General features: G+C 37.7%; 1 protein-coding gene across 1 annotated transcript in view; it reads right to left on the bottom strand.

Moving 5' to 3' along the window:
- rreb1a (ras responsive element binding protein 1a) overlaps positions 1 to 26,388 on the bottom strand; it is a 151,615-nt gene that overhangs the window by 9,900 nt on the left and 115,327 nt on the right. Inside the window, 3 exon segments of the mRNA XM_051929075.1 lie at positions 3,940 to 4,104; positions 5,255 to 7,913; positions 10,506 to 10,695. Coding sequence (XP_051785035.1) covers positions 3,940 to 4,104; positions 5,255 to 7,913; positions 10,506 to 10,695 — 3,014 coding nt within the window.

Genomic DNA, 26,388 nt, shown 5'->3' with positions numbered 1-26,388 from the left:
AAGATTTTTCAAACTGGGCACTTCTTTAGACCCTGCAGTCTTGTAAAAGCCTCCAGCGTCTGCCCACAAGGATGTGATCGATCTTCACCGCACCACTAGTATTGGAGAACCAAGTCCAACGATGGGGCTCAAGGCGCTGGAACCAGGATCCAGCTATTAGCAGCCCCTGACCCTTTTGTGAAGTCAAAGAACATGGAGCCACTTTCACCATGGTCACCAGACCCATGGGGACTGAGACAATCCTCAAAGCCAGCCCTGTCAGTGCCAGTGGTTGCATTGAAGTCACCCCATGACTAGAGGAGTATTACCTTGCAGGCACCAATCAAGCATCAAGCGAAGTTGCAAATAAAATGTCTCCCTCACCGAGACATCACTCGCCACGGTCAGAGCATACACTGAGACAACAGACAAGGCACCCAAAGAGTGCTGTAATCTCAGTCTCATAAAACACTTGTTGAAAGGAGTGACATGCTACAACAGGAGCTACTTCCTGAGTATGACAGCCATCAGAGTGACCAGGCCAAAAAAAGGTGTACCCACCTTCAGAGATCTGGCCAGTCCCAGGTCTGTGCACCTCAGAGAGTGTCACCACTGAAATGCAGAGTTTACGTAGCTCCTCTGACAGCAGAGGAAGATAATCATCATGCCGGTGAGACAAGATCTATAGACTGATGGTCAAAAATTGAAAATTTATCCATTTAAAATAAATCTAAAATTAACCAAGCAGAAAGTGAAGGACTCTAAACACTTTTCTGAATTCACTGTGTGTGTGTGCATGTATGCATGTGTGTATATGTTACGGTCAAAACCCAAAGTTCAGCCAGTTCCCGAATTGACCGGCCATTTCGAATTTTGGCCGCAAGGTGTGGCCAAAGTCCGAAGTACTAGAAATGACCGGCATATATGCTACTTTGGCCAGCCATTTTGCGAAGTGGCGAGAACTCCCTGGTCAAAATCCGATGTGCTGATGTAAGACTGTCCGCTCAAGGTGCGAAGATGCTTAAAAATTTTCAGATGCAGATTCAGAAGTGAGTTTTCCATTCTGCACGAGAAACTGCTCAAGGCGGGTCTTGTTCAGCAAAGCGGACGCCACATGAGACGGCCTTCCCCTCGCCCAAACACTAACCTTAAGGTCAATAAAATAGGTCCCTGATGTTAAGTCACTATTTTATTGCCAAAATGATAACAGAAATGTGAAATCTACTTATATACCTGATCTCAATTATTGTGAAACAACCAAGTGGCGTCCACTTTCTGAACATGAGCCGCCAAGGCTACACTCAATGCAATTGCACTACTAAGTGCGCAACAAATCGCTGCTCATGCCTTTTTCCTTCCGACTTTGGCCGATCGTCCCATGCCATTTCGCGAACTGGCTGGCCAAATCCCGAAATCGAGGAAAAGATCGGACATTGGCCGGTCAATTTACAGCGACATTGGCCATTTCCCGCTTTGGCCAATTTCGGGTTTTGGCCGTAACATATACACACATACATTCATACATATATATACATACATACACACACACATACATACATATATACACACACATACATACATATATATACACACACATACATACATATATACACACACATACATACATATATATACATACACATACATACGTACATATATACATATTATATATATATACATATTATATATATATATACACATACACAGTCATGTGATTTCTCAGTTTTTTTATTTTTAATAAATTTGCAAAAACCTCAAGTAAACTTTTTTCACGTTGTCATTATGGGGTGTTGTGTGTAGAATTCTGAGGATTTTAATCCATTTTGGAATAAGGCTGTAGCATAACAAAATGTGGAAAAAGTGATGCGCTGTGAATACTTTCCGGATGCACTGTATATATATATATATATATATATATATATATATATATATATATATATACATACATACATACATACATACATACATACATACATACATACACACACACACACAACACATTTTTCCTTTGCTCTATTCTTGTCTAAACGTGATTCTTAATAGGGGTTTGTTTTGGCATTATCTGCCTAGACTTCTCAATTTCATAATGCCTTCTTTAAACTAATTTCTGCTCATACTGGTAATTATTTACAGAATAAATTTAACATACACACATGAATTTCTTTAAAATATTACTCTCTGGAGAGGTATGGCATAAAGATATTTTTCTTTACAATTACTCATTATTTCTTCTCATATTCTTATATGTTCAGTTTATTTTATATTGAGTACATTTGTTAGTGAGTGTTACTGCACTTTAAATTAAACTACCTCCAGTCAAACCTATGTATGTAGATTTTTTTATTATTATTGCTACTAACTTTAATCATTAATTTGATTTAGATTTTGTTATGCTGCTGGTAACATTTGAGAACATGCACACACAAAAGCCTAAAAAGTTCAAAAATGGTGATGAAATCCATGCTGTAATGGATGCTATGTATTCATCCATGACGTTTTATTTTTTGGGATTTGGTACAAGTTTTTGAACAGGAAACAAAATGTGATCAATTATATTCCATGAGGATAAAAAGAGGCTTCACTACAAGGATGAGATTAAATTGTCCGGTATTTTACACTTCATCTTTTAAGGATCTTAAATTTTTGGTGAGACCATCTGTGACCTCAGCCAAGCTACTGAAAAACAACATGAATTTAAATTCTGAGTTCATACTTTAGGAAGAAGGTCTAACAGGAAAAAGAGCAACTGGATGAACAGTCTGGCCACTACTATCACTCACACTCAATTAGGAAACTTTTTTAAGCTCCTTTCTATCAGTGGCGAACCATGCATTTCACATCTAGGCCTTCAGTAGTGCTCCGTCTGAATCAACCCGCCCCTCAAAAACTAATTTATGGTTATAAAAACCATCTTAATATGCAGAAATACAGTATAAAGGGCCATTGCATCGCAGATAGATAACTCCTGTAGCCACAATAAATGCCTTTATTAGATAGACAAACCAGGGGTGAACAAGTTCCTTTCTACAGCAGCTACAGCCCGCAACACACATAAAAAACATCAACAATAACTCAGAAACTTGCAATATAATTTAGGAAAATCGCAACATTTTACTCGCCAAAAATTCGGATTATTTGTAAACAAAATCCATCCTCCTCTCCTTCCTCAAAAACAGTTCAATTACTCTGTCGTACAGATTATCCGTGCGCTTCAGTTCCATTACGAAGTCCCTTTCTATCGCCATTGAAGCTAATGCTGAAAGTCGAACCTGCCCTGTCGTATTTCTGGCATAAGTTTAAATTCGCTTTAGGGCTGAAAATGTCCGCTCGACAGAAGCAGTGGACACAGGAATGCTCACCGACAAACATACCAATGTGTACAGCTGCCCCATGCTGCTCTCATTCAGATTTTTCTATTACACCATCCGCACCATCCTATCCAATCAACGGGTCTGAATACGGTGATGTTGCCGTACGCCTGCTAGAGGGCCCTAGTGAAACCAACTCAAAATCTGCTTGGTTGAAGCAACAGTTTAATCGACATTTATTTTGTGTTAGAGGGCCTGCAGAACGGATTGTGAAGGCCTCCTGGCAGACTTCTTTGACTTTGACCCTGCCTGGCAACAAATGATGGCTGAAATGTGATTGGTTAAATGCTTTAATACGAAAATACATGTCTGGAAGCAGCACAACCATCGGAAAAGCTATGAAAGGAAGCGGACAGACTATTTGGAATTATTTAATAAGTATTCATGGACAAAATATAATTAACATCAGTTTGTGATTCAGATATTGTTTTAGGCCAGCAGAGAAGTCCTTGCAGGACCTGACGGCCCGCCACTGCTTTCTATATACTACGTTTCAATGTACATTAGGATATAAAACTTACATACAATGTCAATAAGCAGTGTTTTGGTTAAAACCTGTCAGTACCTAGCAATAAACAAATGACAACAATACCTGCACTCTCATGTGATCCTTCATCATCATTTCTTGATTTTGGGATCACACCATTTCTTCTCAAGGACCGATTAGCCACTCCATGCTTACGCAGTAAGTGACGCTCACAGTTGGATTTAGTGGAAAAGAAGGCATCACATTTTGGGCAAGGGAAAGGCTTCTGACCTGTGACACAGACACAAGATCAAATAATATATACAATACTTTTCTTAAATGTAGTGTAAAATTCACAATAAAATTGAGCAGTTTTCTTTATTTTTTAGCAGTCATCTGATTTACATTGTTCTTTCAAAAGTTTACAGTCCTCCTTGCCTAATTTATTAATTATATGCAATAACACTTTAGTTTAGGTACAGAGAAAATGCATCTATTATTCATTTACTCTTAAGCAACAGGACCTTAACAAACACTTGTTTGGGTCTTCATAATATTTACAAAGCATCAGTAAATTGTTTATTCATCTGTGCAATGTGGCCTACTAACAAAACTTCACTTTGGAGTGGCCTGAGGTGACTTAACCGAGATACTTTTCTCTTAATATTTCATATTTAGTAGAAGACCTGTAAATCCTGCATATTAACAGATGATTTTACTAGAATGTTAATGTGCCACACTGCACAGAGATGAATAACCAATCTACTGATGTTTTGTAAGTGTTATGGAGACCAAAAGAAGCCTTTGTTAAGGTCTTGTTACATAATAGTAATAAGTAATAAATGCATTTTGGGAGTACCTAAATTAAATTGTTAACCTGTATACAGTTTAACTTGGCAGGATACTTTGCTCTCCAAATATATTTAAAATAATAGAAAGACTTTTTTAATTTAATTATGTACAGCTAGTCAAGGAAGCTCTTTAAATATGTATTCAGAACTGTTAATAATTTAACACTGAAATCTTTTTTTTTTTTTAATAATTGACTGCAATTTACTTATTAAAGTGTTAATCACTTTAGTATAAGTTCTTTAAGGGATAATATCAAATACACATACATATTCTATGTGCTAACTGTTTGTTGGCTTTTCTTGACACTTGTAACTGCTGAATAAATAAATTGCACACTGCTTATGAATTATAGTCTACACAACAGAAAAAGAGAAACCGAGATACCAAGCAAAGAGTGTGAGATGGGACACACAACAGCTCACAATTATAAACCAGTTGTCTAAAAACTAAAATGCTTTGAAATTCAGTCCAGTATTTCGCTGCTAAAAGAATCATTTGTGGTTAGGTTTTAATTGATTGAGCTGAGTGTCATGCTTGTAGGCTTGAAAAAGGTGCTAGTCATATACTGTATGTCTCTGAAACTACTCACCTGTATGAGTCAACATATGACGCTGCAAAGAGCTGGCCCATGGAAACACTCTAGGACAAAAGGGGCAGGTGATCTTCTGAGAGGAATTGGAATAGGCATTTTTCTTCCCCTTCATGAGCTTTTCATCTGGTGTCTCCTTCTCATCTTCACTGGTTACTGTCCTATCCACCTCTTCCTTAAAATCGGTTGTAGACTGCAGATATGGACTAAATTTGTTTGCGTCAGTTGTGGCTAACATCTTCTCAATACTGGCAAATTCACCACTAGATTCAAGGTCCATGCCTCCAGTACTGGGGGCCTTAGACTTGTTTTTTGTTCCTCTTTTTCTGCCTCTTTTTTTTGCTAAATACAAAGGGGAATCATCTTGAGAGGTATCTGGGCTTTCTGTCATTGACCTGGGCTCACTGGTGCTCTCTGATTCTACTGGAGTCACCATGAGCAAACCCTTCAAGCTTGTAATATCGCTTGCTGTGACATTTTTGACCGAGTTGTTGGTAGTAGTGTCCCGCTTCAGGAGAGCAGGGGCAGATGACACAGAGGAGATTATCTGAGCAATGGAAGCCAAAGGGGGTAACTCCTTTGAAATAGTGGGCTTTGGCAGAAGTGGTTTTGGCCGTATAGGCCTCAGAATAGAATTACTCAGTCCAGGGGAGGAAGCCATGGCAACAGAAAGTTGAAAGGGGGCTTGTAAAGTTTGGCAAGGTTTTACTACTGCTGCTTTGTCAGACTCCTCTTTTCCTACAAAGCTTGTTGAGTATGGATCAATGGCTGAAGCAAGCTGCTCGGTTTTGATCTTTATATTTGTTTCTGTATTTCGTTTAGACGTATTCTTGGGGATGGAGAGGTCAATGGGCTCCATTGAGCAATCATATGAAGAAAACTGAGGAGAGTGCAAATGGCTCTCTTGCTTAATAGCAAAAGGTGTAGAATTTTTGCCTTTATTGGAAAAATCCAAAGGCTGGTCCATATCAGAAGAAAAAGGAAAATGTTCTCTTTTGATTGGAAAAGCTGCAAACTCATCAGAACGAAGTCCATTCAGAGCCAGAGGATAAGAGGGCCGTTCACTGTCATTAGGCACAGGAGGAGAGTTCACCTTGTTTGAATCAACACTTAGTCCAACTGTGGAAATGTAGTCCTCAATTTCTCTCTCCTGAACATGAGGATGCTGCTTAAGAACATGATGAATGCATGTTCGCTTTGCCAGAAAGGCAGCACCACATTCTTTACACTCAAATGGCTTCTTCTGGCATCCATTATGAAATCGCATATGGATCTGCAGAGCACGGTAACTTTTGAGGTCTTCCCCACAATAACGGCAAGAAGTCTCAGTTGTGGTGCACATAGCTTCTACTAAGTCAGGTGCAGGGCTGCAAACATACTCAATGTTCTTCTCAATCTCCTTGCGAGTCACTTTCAGATGTTTCTTGCGTAGATGTCTTTCACAGTTGGCTTTAACAGTAAAGGGATAATGACATATGCGGCAAATGTATGGCCTTTCACCACTGTGCGTGCGCAAGTGCCGAATAAGGGTGGCTTTGTCAGGAGCAATGTAGTCACAGATGTTGCACTGATAGGGCGATATTCCCAAATGATAGCGTATATGAGCTCTAAGGACTCCAGAAAATGCAAACACCTGGTCACAAAAACGACATGGATAGACATCTTTCCGTACAGATAACCCCTTTTTTCCAGGGGTTTCTGACACAAAACCTTTTAGTTCTCCTTCAGTAACTTCTTGCTTAATACTTTCCTCCATTTTAGCAGGTATCAAAGTGTCCATCATGTTATCATCTTCTAGTTTTGTTTTCACATCCTTTGGTTCTGTCATGAGTAACTGCTGAGATACAGCATGTTCCCTTGCAGTTTTATGCTGCTGGCTCTGGCTGTTGGGGGAGGATTCTTCTGGACTCTTAGGTATGTGGAAAGGAGCAGGGGGCAAGTTAGGGCTTATGCAACCAGGTGAAGCCTGCTGGGCACTCATGAGAGGTGGAGGTGTAGAGGTTGCAACCATTGTCCGTGGTGCAACTAGAGGTTTTGGCTTCAATGGTGGCATCTGCTTATGGATGGACTGGGTAGAGTTGGAAGGGGCCTTTGAAAGGGGTGGAAGACTAATCTGTGGAGGAGCAGAAGATGCCATCTTAAGAATTTGTTGTATATCTGCCAGTTCTACTGAACCCTCATTTGAGATGGGCTTAACCACAATGCTGCTATCAGGCTGAATGATGAAGCCCTTTTGAAATGGTTGAAGAGAAAGGATTTTCAGGTTGCCTTGCCCATGAGACAGGCCTGATAAAGAAGAAGGGTCCAAAAGGGGAAGGTTCATTCCACTGAGACAGCTAGCCTCCTGAGGTAGATTAGAAGTGGGTGGCTCTACCCATATTACTTTGATATTCTCAAGATCGGCACATACCTCGACTATCTTTTCAGGCTTTACCTCGGACATATGCTGTAGTCCAAGAGATGCCATAAAACTCTTTTTGTCCATGTCTGCCACAAGATCAGCTTTTTGCTTTACTTGTTCGTCTTTTACCAGCATTCCTTTGTGAGTTTCCATATGAAGACTTAGAGCTGACAGAAGAGGAAAAGCCTTATTGCAAATCTCACATACAAATCGATGAAATTTGCTGGTGCACCTCCTTAGGTTTGTTTCACACCATACCTAAGGGAATAGAAAAACATTAACAATGAAATTGAATCATCATTTACTGATGTTTTTATGTTATTTAGAGATAATTAAGTACTACAGAAAGCTGAAGCCTACTCAGACAGCATCAGACTTGGGACACCAATGACCCATCAAACACTTCTGCCTATACAGTCAAATTGAAATATTAAGAAATCAAACTCACAAATTATATATATATATATATATAATATATATATATACACACACACACATATATATATATATATATATATATATATATATATATATATATATATATATATATATATATATATATATATATATATATTATTATATATATATACATATATATATATACATACACACACATGCACACACAAACACACATATATACATATACACACACGCTGCATATGTTGAGGTTGTATCTAAAAATTATTTTGCAAATCAATTAGATAAATGGTTAATTTTTCTATTAATCATGGGTTAAAAAAAATGGAACTTTTTGCTGTGCAGAAGTGATAGCATTTTTATTAACAAATTAAAATGTTTTATTCCTGGCTCTATCCTCTTCTACAAACAAATAGTACAAGCACTAAAATTAAATTTGCCATAAAAGCACATAAAAAGTCTTGTCACTGACTTTAAGTTTAGTATTTCCAAGGCAGTTGTTGACGTCCAATGAAGGAAAGCTGAAACCATATTTTAGTGTCAATAAAAGATGCCTACAGAGTGTTTGATTTTATCCAGTAGATGGCAGCAAACACCACATCTTAACGTAGTGTTCAACACCAACTCTTTTTTTTTCTTTTTACTAGTGTACCAAATACTGGCCATCACTAATACCAAAAGAAATAGTGTGCAAAAGAAGTTCATCATATTGTTAACAGAAGAAAGGTACACTGAGAATGCTGCTGTATTACACCAAAGAGAATGATAGAGAGGAATCACCATTTCTACAATGTCTTTTCTTTTCAGGTGATCCTGTATAGACTGGGCTCATTTTTGCAGATTTTTTGGCAGATACAAAGTTGAATGGACGACAAGGCTTGAGGCTTCTTTGATCTCCATCATATCTCAAAGTGTGGTTAACATTACTCTTAGTCAATGAAGTAACAAAGCAATTAATTGATAACAGAATTCCATAGCAGCTATTTTCATCAATGATTATTATCCATGATACTGATTAGTTGTGCAGCCTTAACATATAAGACTTGCAAACTCCACTCACGTAATGACTGACATGGGACCTGAACCCAGATCCTCAGAGGTGTGAGGCTGCAGCAACAACTACTATGGTATGTCACAAAAAAGGGCACCCAGATGATGATTGTAACATAACATAACCAGCAATGGTGTACAGTAAGGAAAAGCACTGTTTGTAGTTTTAATAAGATATAATGTCTCCAGTGTATCCTGAGTCTGCCCTTGAGTTTCCTCCAATTGGGACCTGCCTTGTAATCTGGCTCTACAGGAAGGACCTAATATCCCTGTTTTGGATGATCTTTCATAGGTTTTAATTAGAACCAGCACAGGATACAAGTTCTGGGTCCCTTTTAATTTGGTCCTTCCTCTGTGTAACAGTTTCCCAAGTGTAAGGATCCCAACAACACAAATTAAGATCCTTTCTTGTGCTGGGGTTTTAATTTTTCACATTACAGTTAAACAGCCAGCCTTCTCAACCACCTAGGTTTTCCAGGGATACATTGGCTAATTAAACTGTCTACTGCACAAACAAGGACAGCAGCCATTTTGGCTTCATATTGAGTCTTGCATCTGGGACACAGGTTTAATTTTACTGAGATTAGACACATTTAGGATGCACACAAATACTAGGAGAGAACTATGCTGTGACTTTGATGTAATGCAATTAGATAAAAGCAAAATATAAGTAAAATGAAATTATGGCTCCATGAAGTCACTAAGATCTACTGTCATTGAGCAGTGCTATTTTTTACCAAATTTCCAGTCAGTTTTATCATTTTGCAGCTCACTACAAACAATTAAATCCAATTAGTTTAAAGCAGATACATAATAAATTCTGTTTCAAAATGATCCCATTCAGAATGTGTGTAAAACTGTCATATTTGACATCATTTGATTTAGTTAATCTGGTAGATTTCCATATCTATTCTAAAACTAAAAATACATCACTCTGTAATATTTTAAAGCCTACTAGAGATGCTGTATGTCTAGCAAAGATTTGCACTAAACATACATATAATTTGTTTTTATAAATTGAAATTTACTTCAATAAAAATATAATGGCCTACCAAGTTTCTCTTATTAAGGCAAATTAACACACTAACTGTTAAAAGATTATGAAATTTAATTTTGTTTTTTTATGTATGGGATAGACAGAGAGGGATCGATGTCACTATAAGTGTGACAAGAAAAATGCCTTGAAATTGTCAAATATTATCAATTTACAAGTAATAACACATCAATTTACTAAATCTGCTTTTAGTGGCAGGCATAATGTTAATATATGTGTGCACTGTTCGAGTACAAGCATCCCCCCACCTCTCTATTACTTTTAGGTCAAATTATTAATCTGCTGAAGTCTCAAGCATATAACAAGACAAGCACTACAATGTAATTTACCTGAGCAATCTGAGGAAATTTCCGACAAGAAAAATCAATAAATGCAAGATCGTTGAATCCAACAGTAATGGAGGGGTTGTTCTGAATAAATGGCTTTCCTGAAGGATCTGTTGGAAGTTGTTTGTGAATGACAGCATTATGCCGAAGAAGACCCCGATGTGTACGAAATGAAATGCAACATAGGTCACACCTAGAAACAAAAAAGAGATTGAAACAATGAAACTATAACTAAAAGGACAAAGAACATATTAAAAATATTTAAAAAGACAATTCTTGCAAACAAGTGACATTGTTAATTTAAAAACATCTGAGGTTGCAGCATTCAAATCTAAATTTGTTAACATTTCCTAGCACCACAACCTTCAAATTTATAATTTGCCAACACCAAGCATTATCAAAATGACTAGATTAGACAGGGATTTCAGATACACAAGCCAGCAATTTGAAAATAGGATAAGCATATTCCAAAAGCTGAGAAATGAACTAAATAGAATTCTGACTAGCAGTGCCGGTCATATACTGGGAACAACTACATAAAACAGTGAGCCTGACAGAGCTGACGGTCTTTCTCCTGAGTTTGCTTCCTTAATATCAATGATACCATATTTTTTAAAGAGAAAATATCAAATACACTGCCTCAAATGCATATTTCAGAAATTTGGCATTTTATTTTCTCATGTTTACCAAAATATTAAATATTAAATGAAGCTATTTTACGTTTGACCACTGACTTTAAGAGTAATAGATGAATGGTCTTATTAATTGTGTTAGTACACCACCCGCCTATTGCAATAGCCATGTTTATGTGTCCGCATGAAACAATTCGGCCCCCTATGGACAAATTTTGTCAAGATGTGGTATATTTATTTTTCAAGAAAATTTGTCACGATAGCTCAAATTTTGTTGAGGTAACTCGAAAGGATTGTGCTGTACAAAGTTTTTAAATTTCAAAATTAGCCATTGAAAAGCATTGGTCAATTGCAGGATTTGACTATCTTTAAGGTAAATGTTCTATGTGACTTCAGCTATGAATGAGATTACAGTTTCAATTTAACTTGACAGCAGTTACATCAACTTGTATATTTTGTATAGTACATTTCTCTCTTTTCCACCTCCGATAGCAGCTAATGACACAATACAAGTTAATGAAACATCAGGAGAGTATGTGCAGGGAGGAACTCACTGTCACTGGTTGGTTGCTTGCTTGCATTAATGGGCACTCCACTATCACCAAGTCCAGCTAAGCATGCATGAAAACCTTTACATTCATTTCACTCCTTCCAAAGCTTTAAGTCATAACAGGCAAGTTAAATGATCTTACAAACTATAAAAATATAAAACGGAAGCAAGGAAAACAGAGTTATTTTAATAAGGTACTATGTGTCGTGTAAGCTGTTGTACACAGAGCATATAAACATTTACTTAGTATTTGCCTTACACTAGACCAACCTCACAGTTATTTGCAGGTTATAATGATTCACTATTTCAATGTCAGTATAATTTCTTAGGGTGATGTCCCAGTGACAGGCACAGTTCCAATTTCAGGCTATGCATCCTGATAAATAATTGAAGAATATTAAAATGTTTTAACAGTTTGCCCATCCAAAAAAACACTGCCAGACTGAAACAAATATCCTCACAATATGTTTAGAACAGTGCATACATAACTCCAAGGGAATGGACCCCCACTAAATACCCCAGTCCCCATTCAATGCATTATTTGTGTAATAGTGCGGTGAAATATCTGACTTGGAACTCTTGATTGCAAACTCCTGTTAAATTTGAATTGGAATTTTGAAGATGACCAAGAGGCACACAAAACCAGACAGTATTACCATTTACAGGTCAAATCCTGTTATAGCAAATACCGAAGTAACAAAATTTTCAAAATAATGAATACTTCCTATGGTGGGTTGGTGCCCTGCCCGGGATTGGTTCCTGCCTTGTACCCTGTGTTGGCTGGGTTTGGCTCCAGCAGACCCCCGTGACCCTGTGTTCGGATTCAGCGGGTTGGAAAATTGATGGATGGATGAATACTTCCTGTGGTGGGTTGGTGCCCTGCCCGGGATTGGTTCCTACCTTGTACCCTGTGTTGGCTGGGATTGGCTCCAGCAAACCCCCGTGACTCTGCGTTCAGATTCAGCAAGTTGGAAAATGGATGGATGAATACTTATTGTTGGCTCATGTTAAATGAATTTTGTTTCAAATACATGTACATTTCATTAAAACATGTTTGTTTCAACTAAAAATGGCCATCAAAGATAATGTGATATACATAAAATACTCAATGCCAACCTGTGTCTACATGTTTTGACAAGTTTTTTGATGAGTTTCGAGAACCCTGCAATAGGCTGTCTCTTTCTTGTTAGACCAAAACAAAGTGACAGTCTGTTGCATAATTTCTGGTATTGGTCAGTCTCGGCAAGAGTGTAGTAATGACATCATACTAATAGCCAAATTCTGAGTCAGTGTTCCACACCGAGCATTCACGTGGGTAGTGGTGTTGTGTGCAGATACTGTATTGTTCCGAGTTTTCTTTGAGATGAACAAAAAGAATGGCAAATGGTGTCAGATTATGCTGAAAGAAAAATTAATTCTAGAAAAAGTTGATTCCGGATTGAAGAAAAATGACGTGACGAAAGCATTTGGAATTGCGCCTTCTTCTTCATCTAACATCTTGTTTTCATTCTGTATTCAAACCTGTCTCTCTATTATAAAAAAAATCCTTGCCTTGAAAGCAAAAGCAAGGCTACGATACGTGATCTTCTCGGAAGACATTTAAAAGACACGCAAGACCAAAGTGACTTGCCACGTTGTGTCTCGCGGGGACCATAAACATGAGACATTGTGCCAAGAGATTGACCCAGGACCGTCTCGCAATGACATAGAACATGAGATTCTTGCAAGACACGCCCTACTTACAATATATCAAATAAGACAACAGGGCAGCAAAACATTCAGTCTTGTGAAGGATTTGAGCACATACAGATCCGGGGTCACAACGCATATAAAGCGTATAAGGACAATACGTTATAAATTAAACGATGACGAATAAGCGAAGAAGAAAGCAGCGCGGAGAAAAGAGACTCAAAAGCGTTGGAAAAAAAAAAAAAGAAAAAATAATCTAGGTGCAAATTCAGAAAATAAGGCAAGTAATTATCAGCCCGTAACAAGTGGAATTGAAACAAAGCACGTCCAATCGGGCTCAGAATTAAAAGACAGAGTAAAAGACAAAGTAGAACTTCATAAAGACGTTCACAAACATTGGCGCTATACACATGCAGAGCAGATTATGAAAGAAGTGCAATTCGAAAGGCTTCAAAAAAAAACAAAAAAACGTATGCTCGATTCAAATGTGGAGAAAGTTAAAGAATATGAAAGTAGGAAAATTAGAAAGTATAAAAAAAGAAAGTAAAGATTGCAGTAGCGCAAACAAACGGAAATTAATACTCGAAAAAGGGAAAATAATCACCATGGACCAGGTGTCATTGAAAAAAAAAAAGCAGGACAAAGCAAGGTCAGAAATAAAAGACAGAGTAGAAAACAAAGTAAAATGTCATAAAGAGGTTACAAAACAAAAGGGCCAAACACATGCAGAGCAGGTTAGAGATAATTCAGGATAGGTTTCTCTGTTTGGAATTTCAGCACAGACAAAGCGATCTACATCATCATCAGTTAATAATTTTTTTTTGTAAAGTAAACAATAAATGCATTTGAGGTAAAACCCATTTTTGAAATTCTCTGACTTAAACTTCAAAGCCTTACAATATTTACATACTTCTGACATATCACCTGTGTCCATATATTCGATCTCTATTCGCCATTTAGTTATTTCTCAGAGTAATAATTTCTCTTTTTTTGCGCTAATGCGATGTTTACTTTTTTTTTTTTGACACGGTGGTTTTTTTTCTGCTTTCATATTCTGTATCTTGCTCTGCATGTGTTTCGTGCCTATGTTTTTTTGGGGTCTTTTGAATTCCAGTTTTCATTATCTCTAACCTGACAAAGTCATTAAACACATGTCTCACTGACCTCATTTAAAAGATTCAGCATATTTGGACTCGAAAGATTCGAAATACTGTTTTTACAGAAGTTCTGAAATAAAAGTGAAACTAATGAAATAGCAACAATTCAAAGAAAAAAAAATCTTAGAAGTGTGTCCGGAAAACCAAACACGGGGGTTGGCGAGCAAAGCGAGCTGGGGGCTTCGCCCCCTAGTATTTCTATATTAAAAAAATATATATATATATGTGTATATATATATATATATATATATATATATATATATATATATATATATATATATATATATATATATATATATATATATATATAATGTCTTCTTTTCATTCTGTATTTTCTTACATATATTTCTATTAAGAAGAAAAAACTTACATCAATGTCTCAATTTGAAATAAAACATTTTTTGCAGTTTAAGAAGCAATGTTTTTTTTATACAGGTATTGTTAAGCTTGGGTCACAGAGTTGTATGAGAGACATGAAGGTGAGTCCAGGTTTTCAAGGAAAATACAGGTACTTTATTACTGTATACAGAAGGCAGGTACAGTCTCAAGACTTCATTCAAAATAGGAATACTTAAGCACATGAGACAGGAGCTTTGACATGGCTAAGTGTCTTGATTTAGCTCCCATCTCCAGATTAGAAGAATACCAGCGACTCAGAATCACTGCTGTGGCAGACACGGTCTAGAGAATAGCCATCAGTAGAGTGTGAGGAAGAACAGGTCAAAGCCCAGTGTTAAATGTTCTAAACAATGCATGACAAGCATGTTATATGGTAAGCTTGATCCTGCAAAGGACAACCAATTACTTTACCCGTGGTTTAATGTTTGCCAGAAGCAGCACAGCAGCTATGGAGCTGTCGTGGCACCACTGCTGTTAGAAATGGCAAATCGCTGCCGACCACCGGTCACAATAGTATTCATATTTACTCCCTATTTATTATAACGAAATTTCCATTATAACAAAATATTTTTATGGTCCCATGGTTTTGTTACAACAGGATTCCACCTGTATTTGTTTCTGCATCAACCAGTGTGTACAATCATGTGTGTTCATTTGTGAAAGTGGATGCCCCATTGCTGATAATGATAAGATAAAGCAGATATTGAACAAATGAGGATGGGCTTTATGTGTGAGCATACGTGCTACACAAGTGTCCCGATTTGGTTATCCTATAATTTACAATCCGAGTGCCACATTCACCTAATATTTATAATTTTCAGTCACCGTAATGAAGTTTGCCCTTTCACTTCTGTTATTACCTAACATTTGTCATAACTGAATAACTTGAAAATTACAATGGCCAGTTACCTCAAGAAGATTTTTTTTTTTATTTCGATTTTATGTTAATTAGCTTGCAAGTTGTTATTATGTGTATATGGGTGTTTATGTGCATGTGGAAGTGACAGAGGTCTTTGTGATGGACTACAGTCCTGACCAGCTCTATTTTCTGCCTTTGCACAATTCTGTTGACATGGTCTTTGGCCATGCTGGGTGTTTTTCCTACTTTTGTCAAATTAGCTAATAAAGGGTGCTGTTTGCATTATATCTACCTTGAAACTGGATTTAACCTAACCTTTACTATCTTCAGAGTTCTGCAGAAATTTGTTATAGTGCTACATGTGGAAAGCTTGTATCCTGTTATAAAAATATTCTTTACTTCTTTTTGTTTCATTTAATCAATTAAAACCAATCTTTAAAGGCTAGCCTCTAAAAGAAACAAATCTCATTTATCCAAAGAATTTCAATTTTAAACATGTTTTAGAAGTCGTCTGCTTAGGCAGCAGGCACAGTAGTTGTGAATCTCTGCTCAACTCAGAGGACAATAAAGGACACAGTAAATCCAGTTTTGAGGCAGGATGCTCTTACAGCTGCACCCTCCTTTAGCCCTGGTGGGATTAAGACATCCTTGTCAGGCCTGTCAATTTAATTTAGGCACAAGCTCAGAATCAGCTGTGAAAAATCAGATTAATGAATGAACAAAATGGAGGTAGTCATGTTGTACAACCTCAAGACTCTCGCATTTAACAGTGCACTTATTTACAACTAGTACAACAATGGTTTTACACAAAAAAAATCTTATTAGCTCTACTTAATGAATAAAGAAATAGTGTTGACATAGTATTGTTTATTGATTTGGTGATGAGATAAAAATAATGAATTTCCACAGGCTAACAGCATGAACATCAGGAAGGGCACTTTTGGATTACTTTGAGATAAGTTAACTATTAATATTATTAAAACACTCTATATACTTGCATAGTTAAAATGTACCTATTTTAGTGAATGGTTTCATCTATCTCAGTTAATGATGTCTTGCACAACATTTAGGTAAAAGCATCACTTTTCTGACAGGCTGGCATTAAGACATAGTTGAAAAAGCTGAAGGTCTGCATGTGACATAGCTACTGTACTTAAAGATTTTGCATCCTCTTCTGCACTAAGAGTTCATCCCTGTTATTATACAATATAGCCAGGCCCGGTGGCAAACCATGGCAGGTTGGCTGTGTGGTTTAGATTACATGCTAAAAAGGTGGGTGAACTCCACTATTATAAGTGATAAAACAAATTTTTATTTATCTTTCACATGTCAACACATTTAGCAGCAAATACATGTCACATTCACTTTCTACACACTACATTTACATCTCTTTTTAACCTTTTTACAACTTTTGACCTTTAGTTGAAAATATTCTAACTACTTATGAATAACTGTCCCGATTAGGAACAACAAAAAAATAAGGAAGCATAACACACAGCCTTCCTCATGCCACATTAAGTCTAGTGGCTGACTGCAGGGTGGGGTGTCTTTGGTGTGCAGTTTGCTTGCTGACAGGGGTTTACTGCAGAGACCCTGAAATGTGTATGTATACAAAAATGAACATCATGTATAACACATTTGGGTTTCTATATAACAAACTAAACTACATAGCAAAATAGAATAACCCTGGAAATTCAATTTAATTTACAAGGCCATCTCATGTTTGACCGTTCATCAAAGCTGATGATCATTTAACCCTTTAACCGCCAACTCCCTAAATATTCCCCAAGCCAGGCGAAATCTGAACAATTTTTGTTTTTTTACTTTTTTACATTTTTTTTACATTTTTTACATTTATTCAAGCAGTATTGACCACTAAATGTTGTGCAAGTTGCCAGTGTATACACGAAATCTATAAATGTAACCTGAATTCTCAGCTAAGCAAAACATCTTGATACCAAACCGTGCCCTTTTCAATGGTAGATACTGTCGAAACTGTAAGCGGCCCTTCCACGACAATAAACTTTCATCAACTGCAACTGACGGTCCTGTCATGTAGGGCAACTGAAATGCTTCAAATAAATGATCAATCAAAGGACGTAGCTTGAACAAGTGGTCGCGGTTTGGATCTTTCTTATCTGGCTCGTTTCTGTTGTCATTCAAATGAAAGAATTTCAGCAGCAAAGAGAATCGGTTACGTGTCATGACAGCTGCAAAAATAGGTGTTGCATACATAGGATCTGTAGACCAGTACATCTCAATATCTGGTTTTCTGATTATTCCCATCAACATCAAAATCCCAATGAATTTTTTCATTTCGTTTTCATCAGTGTCAAACCAAGCACGAACACGGGAATGTGGAGGTAAATTGGGATTTTTCTCAATAAACTGTGCTGCATACAGATTTGTCTGATGAACAAAATGTCTAATCAAATCAGGTGACACAAACAGCTCATAAAACTGCTCAGCAGTGTAATTGTTTACATCAACAATAAAGCCACACGTTCCCTCAAATGAATGCAGAAAAGGTAGTTCGCCACGGGCAGCAGCCCAGCTGAGATGCTGGGGATACACCCACTCAGCGCCGTCATCCGATGCGTCTTCATTCACAATATCATGCAGCGCACGTTGCTGCTCATCACTGTCACTAAAATCTTCTTCAGAACTGCTACAATCATGATCAGAACTGTCCAAAATCGCCTGCAAAGCCTCACTTGAAGTCAGTTTACGTTTCGCCATATTCACAGCTGTTACATGCGAATCACGTCACATGACCGGCCAAAACAACCACAGACTTGTCGAAATACAATGTAGTAATAATACCCACGCCAAACCGGCAGTTATACTACTTGCCAGGCATTCATATAACCACAGGCAAATGTGCCGGATAATTCCGGCAGTATGGCGTTAGCATTAAAACAGCGGTGCCGGATATATCCGGCAGAGGGCGGTGAAGGGGTTAAAAGTGAACACAAAACATTGCAAACTACTTTTTCCAATAGTGTTCACAGGAAATACTTAATTTAATAAACAAAATAAAAGGACTGCATTTAGTGTGTTATTTATTACAGAAAACAAAGAGAACTACAGTGATACCTTGACTTACGAGTGTCCCATCTAACGAGTTTTTTGAGATACGAGCAGTCTCTTGGCCGATTTTTTGCTTTGAGTTGAGAGCTAAAATTTGGGTTACGAGCCAGCTTCAAATACCCCACCCCACAGCTATTTCGTGCAACTCGCCACAGTGAACGCCGCAACCTCCCGTGTCTCACTCATTCACTTTAAGCAGTTAGCTCGCAGTGGAAACTTCAGTGTTGTGCTTGCAGTTATTTTGCAAAACTTCATTTTTCCTACTATGGGTCCAAAGAAAGTGAATGCCAATGACATTGCAGAGAAGAAGAAGCGGATGATGTGCATTGAATTAAAGAAAGAAATTATAGAAAAACATGAGCAAGGTGTGTGTGCAGTCGATTTGGCGAAGCAGTACAAGCGTAGCACTTCTACAATCTGCACCATACTGAAGCAGAAGGAGTCGATAAAGTCTATAATGCCAGCCAAGGGCGTTAAAATCATTTCTAAACAGTGGACATCTATCCATGAAAATATGGAGAAGCTGCAGATTGTGTGGTTGACAGAGAAGCATCTCGCAGGAGATACCGTTACGGAGGGTATAATCTGCGAGAAGGCACGAGCGATTTACGCTGATTTGCAGCAGCAGACCCCAGGCACTTCGACACACGAGGCATCGGGCAAGCCATTTAAAGCCAGTCGGGGCTGGTTCGAGAATTTTAAAAAGAGGACCGGCATTCACTCTGTTGTTAGGTATGGTGAGGCAGCGAGCGTGGATATAAAGGCAGCTGAGGATTACCTCAAAACTTTTGCAGGAATTATAGCGGCCAAAGGATACATCCCCCAGCAAGTCTTCAACTGTGATGAGATAGGACTCTTCTGGAAGAAGATGCCAAGGAGGACTTATATAACAGCAGAGGAGAAGAGGATGCCAGGCCACAAACCCATGAAGGATAGACTAACCCTCTCACTGTGCGCCAATGTGAGCAGTGACTGCAAGATTAAGCCGCTGCTCATTTATCATTCGGAAAACCCCAGAGCCTTTAAGTCACGAAAGATTATGAAAGAAAAACTGCAGGTTATGTGGAGGGCAAACCTGAGGGCGTGGGTCACCAGGTAGTTCTTTGTGGAGTGGGTGAATTTGGTCTTTGGTCCTGACGTTAAAAAATGGCTCCAGGAAAATAACCTACCCCTGCAATCCCTTCTCATCCTAGACAATGCGCCTGCTCACCCACCTAACCTTGAAGATGACATCCTCGAAGAGTTCAGGTTTATAAAGGTTCTCTACCTTCCACCCAACACCACCCCTATCCTGCAGCCCATGGACCAGCAGGTGATTTCTAATTTTAAAAAGCTCTTCACCAAGCACCTGTTCCGCCGCTGCTTTGAGGTGATGGAGAGCACAAACCTCACCCTTCGAGAGTTCTGGAAGGACCACTATAACATTGTGATATGCCTCAGAATTATCGATTTGGCCTGGCAGGGTGTTACAAAGAGGACATTGACCTCTGCGTGGAAGAAGCTGTGGCCTGAGGTTGTGTCTGAAATGGAATTTGAAAAACTTGAATCCGAAGCGGCAGTGGTGGAGGAGATTGTATCCCTCGGCAAGACCATGGGCAGGGGCATGGCATGGATGAATGTGACATCAATGAGCTCATCGAGGAGCACTCTGAGGAACTGACAACGGAGGAGCTAAAGGAGCTACAGACGCAGCAGCACACGGAGGTTTTGCAGGAAATAAGTGACACGGAGGAGGCAGAGGAAGTTTTCTCTACAAGTGAGATAAAGGAAATGTTGGGAATGTGGGAGAAACTTTCTGACTTTATTCAAAAGAAACACCCAGAAAAAGTTTCAACTGGGCGCGCGACTGCACTATTTAATGACACTTGCATGATGCATTTTAGAAACATTCTGAAAGGGAGGATGAAACAGACCTCATTGGACAGGTTTTTTTCGAAAACCCCTGCAGATGAAAGTGAGGAAGGTACAGCAAAAAGGGCAAAAAAATCAGTGAATAACATTCAGTTTTTCAGTTCAGCCTTTCTCCACCACCTCCGTCAGCATCTTCAACTCGTCTGATCTCGAAGGTAAATGTTGTCTGTACATTATACTGTGCTGTACTTAATAAAACCAGTTTATTGCAGTACAATCTATTGTATTGTGTTTTAATACAATATTTGTTATTTATAAGTACATTTTTCTTATTTAAAAACATGTTAAAAATGTTTTTAGGGGGTCTGGAACGGATTAATGGCATTTCAATTCATTCAATGGGGAAAATTGATTTGAGATAAGAGCATTTTGACTTACGAGCTCGGTCACGGAACGAATTAAACTCGTATTTTAAGGTATCACTGTAGAAAGAAATTATATTAAATTCAATATTGTTTATTTTTGTATAGCAGTCTTCACTGAGTACAGAGATACGATTGCTGTAAGAAGTTTAAAGGTAAATGCAATTACAAACTTCTAATTACATAATGCATAAACATAAAGACACAGATTTGTTTAAACATACAGGAAGACAATGCAGATCCAAACATATATTAACATAAATGGAAACTAACAATGTCTGCCCATTAGTATAATTGCTGAACTATGGCCAGCTGATATGTAACAATCTTCACTTCATGTCACCTACCTTGGTAAATCCTGATTTAGAAATAAGTGAACAAAACCTGTGTTAATCTATTTATAGTAGGGGTGGGCGGTATGACCAAAATTCTATATCACGGTATTTTTCTAAATTATCCCGGTTTCACGGTATTGGACGGTATTTTTTCCCCCCATGCATGAGTGAATGTTAACCACATTTTCCACTGCAATTACTGCAGTAGACTGGCTAAGAATAACCTATTCCACTGTTATGAGAATTGTACATTGTACAAAAAAACATTTTAATGTGCACACAAGTATTAATACAGGTTTGCATGGCCCTATAAAGCGATAGTTTTCAAGGGGGTGTCACTAATGAAGAGAAGGAATCACATTGCATGACAGTTGCAGTCAAAATATAGAACCTTTTTATTGAACAAATTTTGCAAAAAACTTAAACTATGATTTTGACAACATATTTTCAACCATCCAAAGAGGCATTTAGACTTCGTAAAATATCCAGTGGTGCTTGTCAAAAGTTGTATTGCACTAAACATGTCTTAGAAAAGTAATAAATAGTAAATATTTTTTGTGAACCAACTACACTTTGTTAATGTTAACCATCTCTGTCCACTGACACGTTAAAGTGACTTTTTCAACAACTTTACCATCAATAAACTGCATAATATTTAAACTAATAAATAATAACAATAAAATAAATAATAGTATTATTACTGATAGCTGCACTATTATTTCAAGACTTCCCAGGTGCATTACACAGTATTCACCAAATTAAAATAAAATAAAATAAAACAAGTGCAACTTTGTGATGACATCCTTACCAACTGTACCATCATTTAGGCAAACTGCATTAATATGGACCTTTCTTCAAGCTAAGCTATATACATAAATAATAAAACTGCAACTTGCATTTACTGTATAATGTTATTTGTGGTATAGCCCAACGGAAGTGCATTAGAGCCACGGTGAAGAAAAAAAAAAAATACAGACAGAGGGAAGAAAAAAAACAAACTACCGGTATATGTCAAGAATAAAGTCGACATGCTGACTTTATTCTCGACATTTCCACTTTAATTTTGACGCTTATGTCAAGATTAAAGTCGACATTTCCACTTTATTCTCATAGTTTACTTCATAATTAAAGTAGAATGTCATAAACTAAACTTCATCCTAAAATCAATGTTTAATTTACTCGATTTTCTCAAACCCCGTCATAAGTTAATGCAGCACATTAAATGCTTTGTGTTGTGTTCCCTGACCCAGTTGTTAATCACTACGCTTCTTAAACTGACTTCCTCCGCACTAAGAGAAGGCAGCAATCACCGCACAGAATCCATTCATTTCATGGTATTCCTGCTCTCTAAAAATTTAGAATGCTAAGATAAATACTTGATATCATTTTCACGATGAAATGCATTAAAGCAGGTATTAAACAAGCATGGTAGTGAGGCGGTAGTGCTGCTCCCTGGCAGTAAGGGGTCCCCAGGTGTACATTCAGTGTAGAGACCTTTATGGCAGGTGTGACGAGGCTCCAAAAAACTGGATGTATGAATGGGTATCGCACAGGTTTAACTTAAATATTGTGTAAATGTTGGGTTTGTGATCTGGTGGTCGGAGACACAAAACACAGAATTCAATGCATGTTCTTCTGAGCGGACTTTCTTTATTGCACGCGTGCTGTCTGCCTGACGTACCAAAACCCCAGTTCCTATCCTTCCTTTTACTTTCTCCACATAACCAATCACCACACGATAAATATCTTTGTGAAATTGAAACTAGTTATAAACTTAGCCCACGGAGTGTTCAGAACTTTAAAAATATCTTCGCTATACATGTTTAATTATGCCATCTATTCAGGGTTGCGCCCATCCCAGCAAACATTGTGTGCAAGGCAGGAGAAAATCCTGAACGAGTCGCCAGCACATCGCAGGGTGAATACGAGCAACACATACACTAGCAGGGTCAATATAGCATAACAAAATCCCACATCCTACATGACTTTGAAAGGAAACTGAAGCATGCCGAGTAAACCCACCAGAAACAAATGCAAATTCAAAGCAGGGAACACCCAGGACCCCTTTGCTGCGAGGCAGCAGTGTAACCTACATGATTAATACATGCTTTAATGCATTTCATCATGAAAATGATATCAAGTATTTATCTTAGCATTCTAAATGTTCTGAGAGCAGGAATATCATGAAGTGAATGTATTGTGTGCGGCGATTGCTGCGGGTGCCTCCTCAGTACAAGAGGAAGTCAGTTTAAGAAGCACGTACTCGATTTAACATGGCTCGGGGAACACTTAACACAAAGCATTTAATGTGCTATATAACTTATGACAGGGTTTGAGAAAATCTAGTAAATTAAATATTCATTTTACGATGTTCTACTTTAATGGCAAATTACGAGAATAAAGTCAACATGTCGACTTTAATCTTGACATAAACGGCGAGAATAAAGTAGAAATGTCGAGAATAAAGTCAACATGTTGTCACACTATTACACAGTACCCAGGTACATTACACAGTATTGAAAACAAATAAAGCAAGTACAACTTGGCTTGCAGTATTATCCAGTAGTATAGAAACAGTATTTACACATTTGAACATAATGGTCCACATCTGACCTTTTAAAACCAAAGCATCTCCAGATAACGGACACGACTCCTGTTATTCTGTGTCATCATGTTCAACTTTATCATCTGCTACAGCTTCAGTTTCGTAATGTTCTCTGTCCATTTTCAGAGTGCAATACCTACACTACCACTACCTATTTAGCGGAGTAGCAGTGAAAAAGAGCCCCCGTGCAACACCGCTGTGATTAGCGGTGTAGCAGTGAAAAAGGTCCCCACATGAACAGTTTTCTGCTGCGTCACGTTCCGAACGTCGTTTAGGCAATTTAAACCGGTGTTACGGTATAACAAAAATCCACATCATAACAAAAATAAAAAACGGTTTTCGGTAAGAACCGGTATACCGCCCAGCACTAATTTATAGTACTGATTTTTCTATATAACCCAAGTACAAAGTAAATCATGCATCTCCATCCATTCATCTCAGTACAAAGTAAACAAGTGAATGAATATCAGAGATGGCAATCCTGTGAGAAAGAAGCTTATTATTTACTGAGTACCTAGCTCTAAATGAAAGATTACATTTTCTGGAAACATTTTCAGCTGGTGGATCTCTTCTGTCTAGTATAGTCTAGAAACAGATACTGTATTATTTAAATGTCTAATGCTCCACAGTGAAAATGGATAATACTAGCAATTGTGACAATAATGCCCAAGGGAAAAAAAGAAAGAAATTCCAAAACCAGGCATGTATTCTACAGTTACCCAAAAGCCTCATGCACTAAAACAGACCTCAAACCTGAATTTCAAGACATTACAAGGTAAACAATACTCTGAAAGAATAAGAAAAGCATGTTCAGGCAATTGTACAATTATTTGCCTATAACTAAATTATTACAATTTCTTGGAAACTGATGGGAAAAAAAAATCAATAAATTAGTAAGAAATTAGTCAGATTCTGAAGTGCATGTTACAATGGTCACACAGACTGACAACATGCAGTCTTTTATGGTCAAAATCAAGTTCCTCTCAAATCAATTTCCTTTTTTTTTTTTTAAATAAACAGGAACAGCTGCTAAGGAGACCTAGTGAACGTTGCAAAGTAAGCTACTACTGGGATTTGATCCCCATAAATATTTGGCTTTAAGTCAAATAGGCCTTCCCTGCCTACACAGTTTCAGTTTGTGATATGAATGTCTTCTGCAACACAAACCCTGCTTTCTGAAGTAGGAAGAATGTAAGATAGGCAAGTACAATCTGCAGCTTTAAAGTGTTGTTTTCTTTATTGGTGGACTGCAGTATAATTAACATCACTTATAACCAACAGACACAGATTAATTTAGTATAAAACAATTATTTACGTGTTTTCGGTATAACTGAAATATAATTACTATTTAATAATAATAATAATAATTCATTACATTTATATAGCGCTTTTCTCAGTACTCAAAGCGCTATCCACACAGGGAGGAACCGGGAAGCGAACCCACAATCTTCCACAGTCTCCTTACTGCAAAGCAGCAGCACTACCACTGCGCCACCTAGCATTTAGTAGCATTAGTGATGGCAGGATCTGTTCTGATACAGAAAAGAAAAAAAAGTGTCTTCTATTCAGTAGGGCCTCCCATGGATTAAACCAATTGTCTGTTTTGATAAAGCATACAGTGTACTGTATACTGAAATATTTCAGAGTTCAGAAATTGATCATAGTTCTAACTATAAAGTACCATGGAGGAAACACAAACATTATTTGCAATTCAGAATGATGGATGTAGAAAGAGCTGAAAAAAGTGCTGGGTACTGGTAGGTGTAATTATGTGCATTTTAAAATGCAGAAAACCCCTTTTATTCACAGAACTATGAAGTCAGCTTAAAAACAGGTGTTACTGCTTATAATTTTGTAGGATCATGAGGAAGTGAACTGACAATTAATCCCCTTGTTACCTTATTAAAAATAGTATTTTCACTGAAGTCTTTGAAGACAGACAGCAAAAATCTGCTCACTCTACATTTGCATTAAGAGGTTTTCTACCCTGTCTATTGGGCAACCCTAAATATATACATTTTTTTTTTTTAATAAACCATCCATCCCCCAATCCCACTCTATCCTGGAGCAAAATAACTAGAGAAAACACACCCCTAACAGCTACAGCAGCAGCCTCACGCAATCAGTGAAACAAAAGCAGTCTGAACATGCAAAAGTGGTCAGGAAAAGCAGAACCCAAATGGGAGCTGCAGCAGACTGTGTCAAGTTACAAAGCACTAAAGTGCAGCCTAGCAGCTATTTAGCATGGGAGGTTACACTCTGCTATATAAGGAACAGAAGCTGTAGTATATGTGCAA

This window comes from Erpetoichthys calabaricus, chromosome 6 (assembly GCF_900747795.2).
Source record: "Erpetoichthys calabaricus chromosome 6, fErpCal1.3, whole genome shotgun sequence".
Taxonomy (NCBI): domain Eukaryota; kingdom Metazoa; phylum Chordata; class Cladistia; order Polypteriformes; family Polypteridae; genus Erpetoichthys; species Erpetoichthys calabaricus.
The sequence above is the reverse complement of the archived record's forward strand: the minus strand, read 5'-3'. Positions and strand labels throughout refer to the sequence as shown.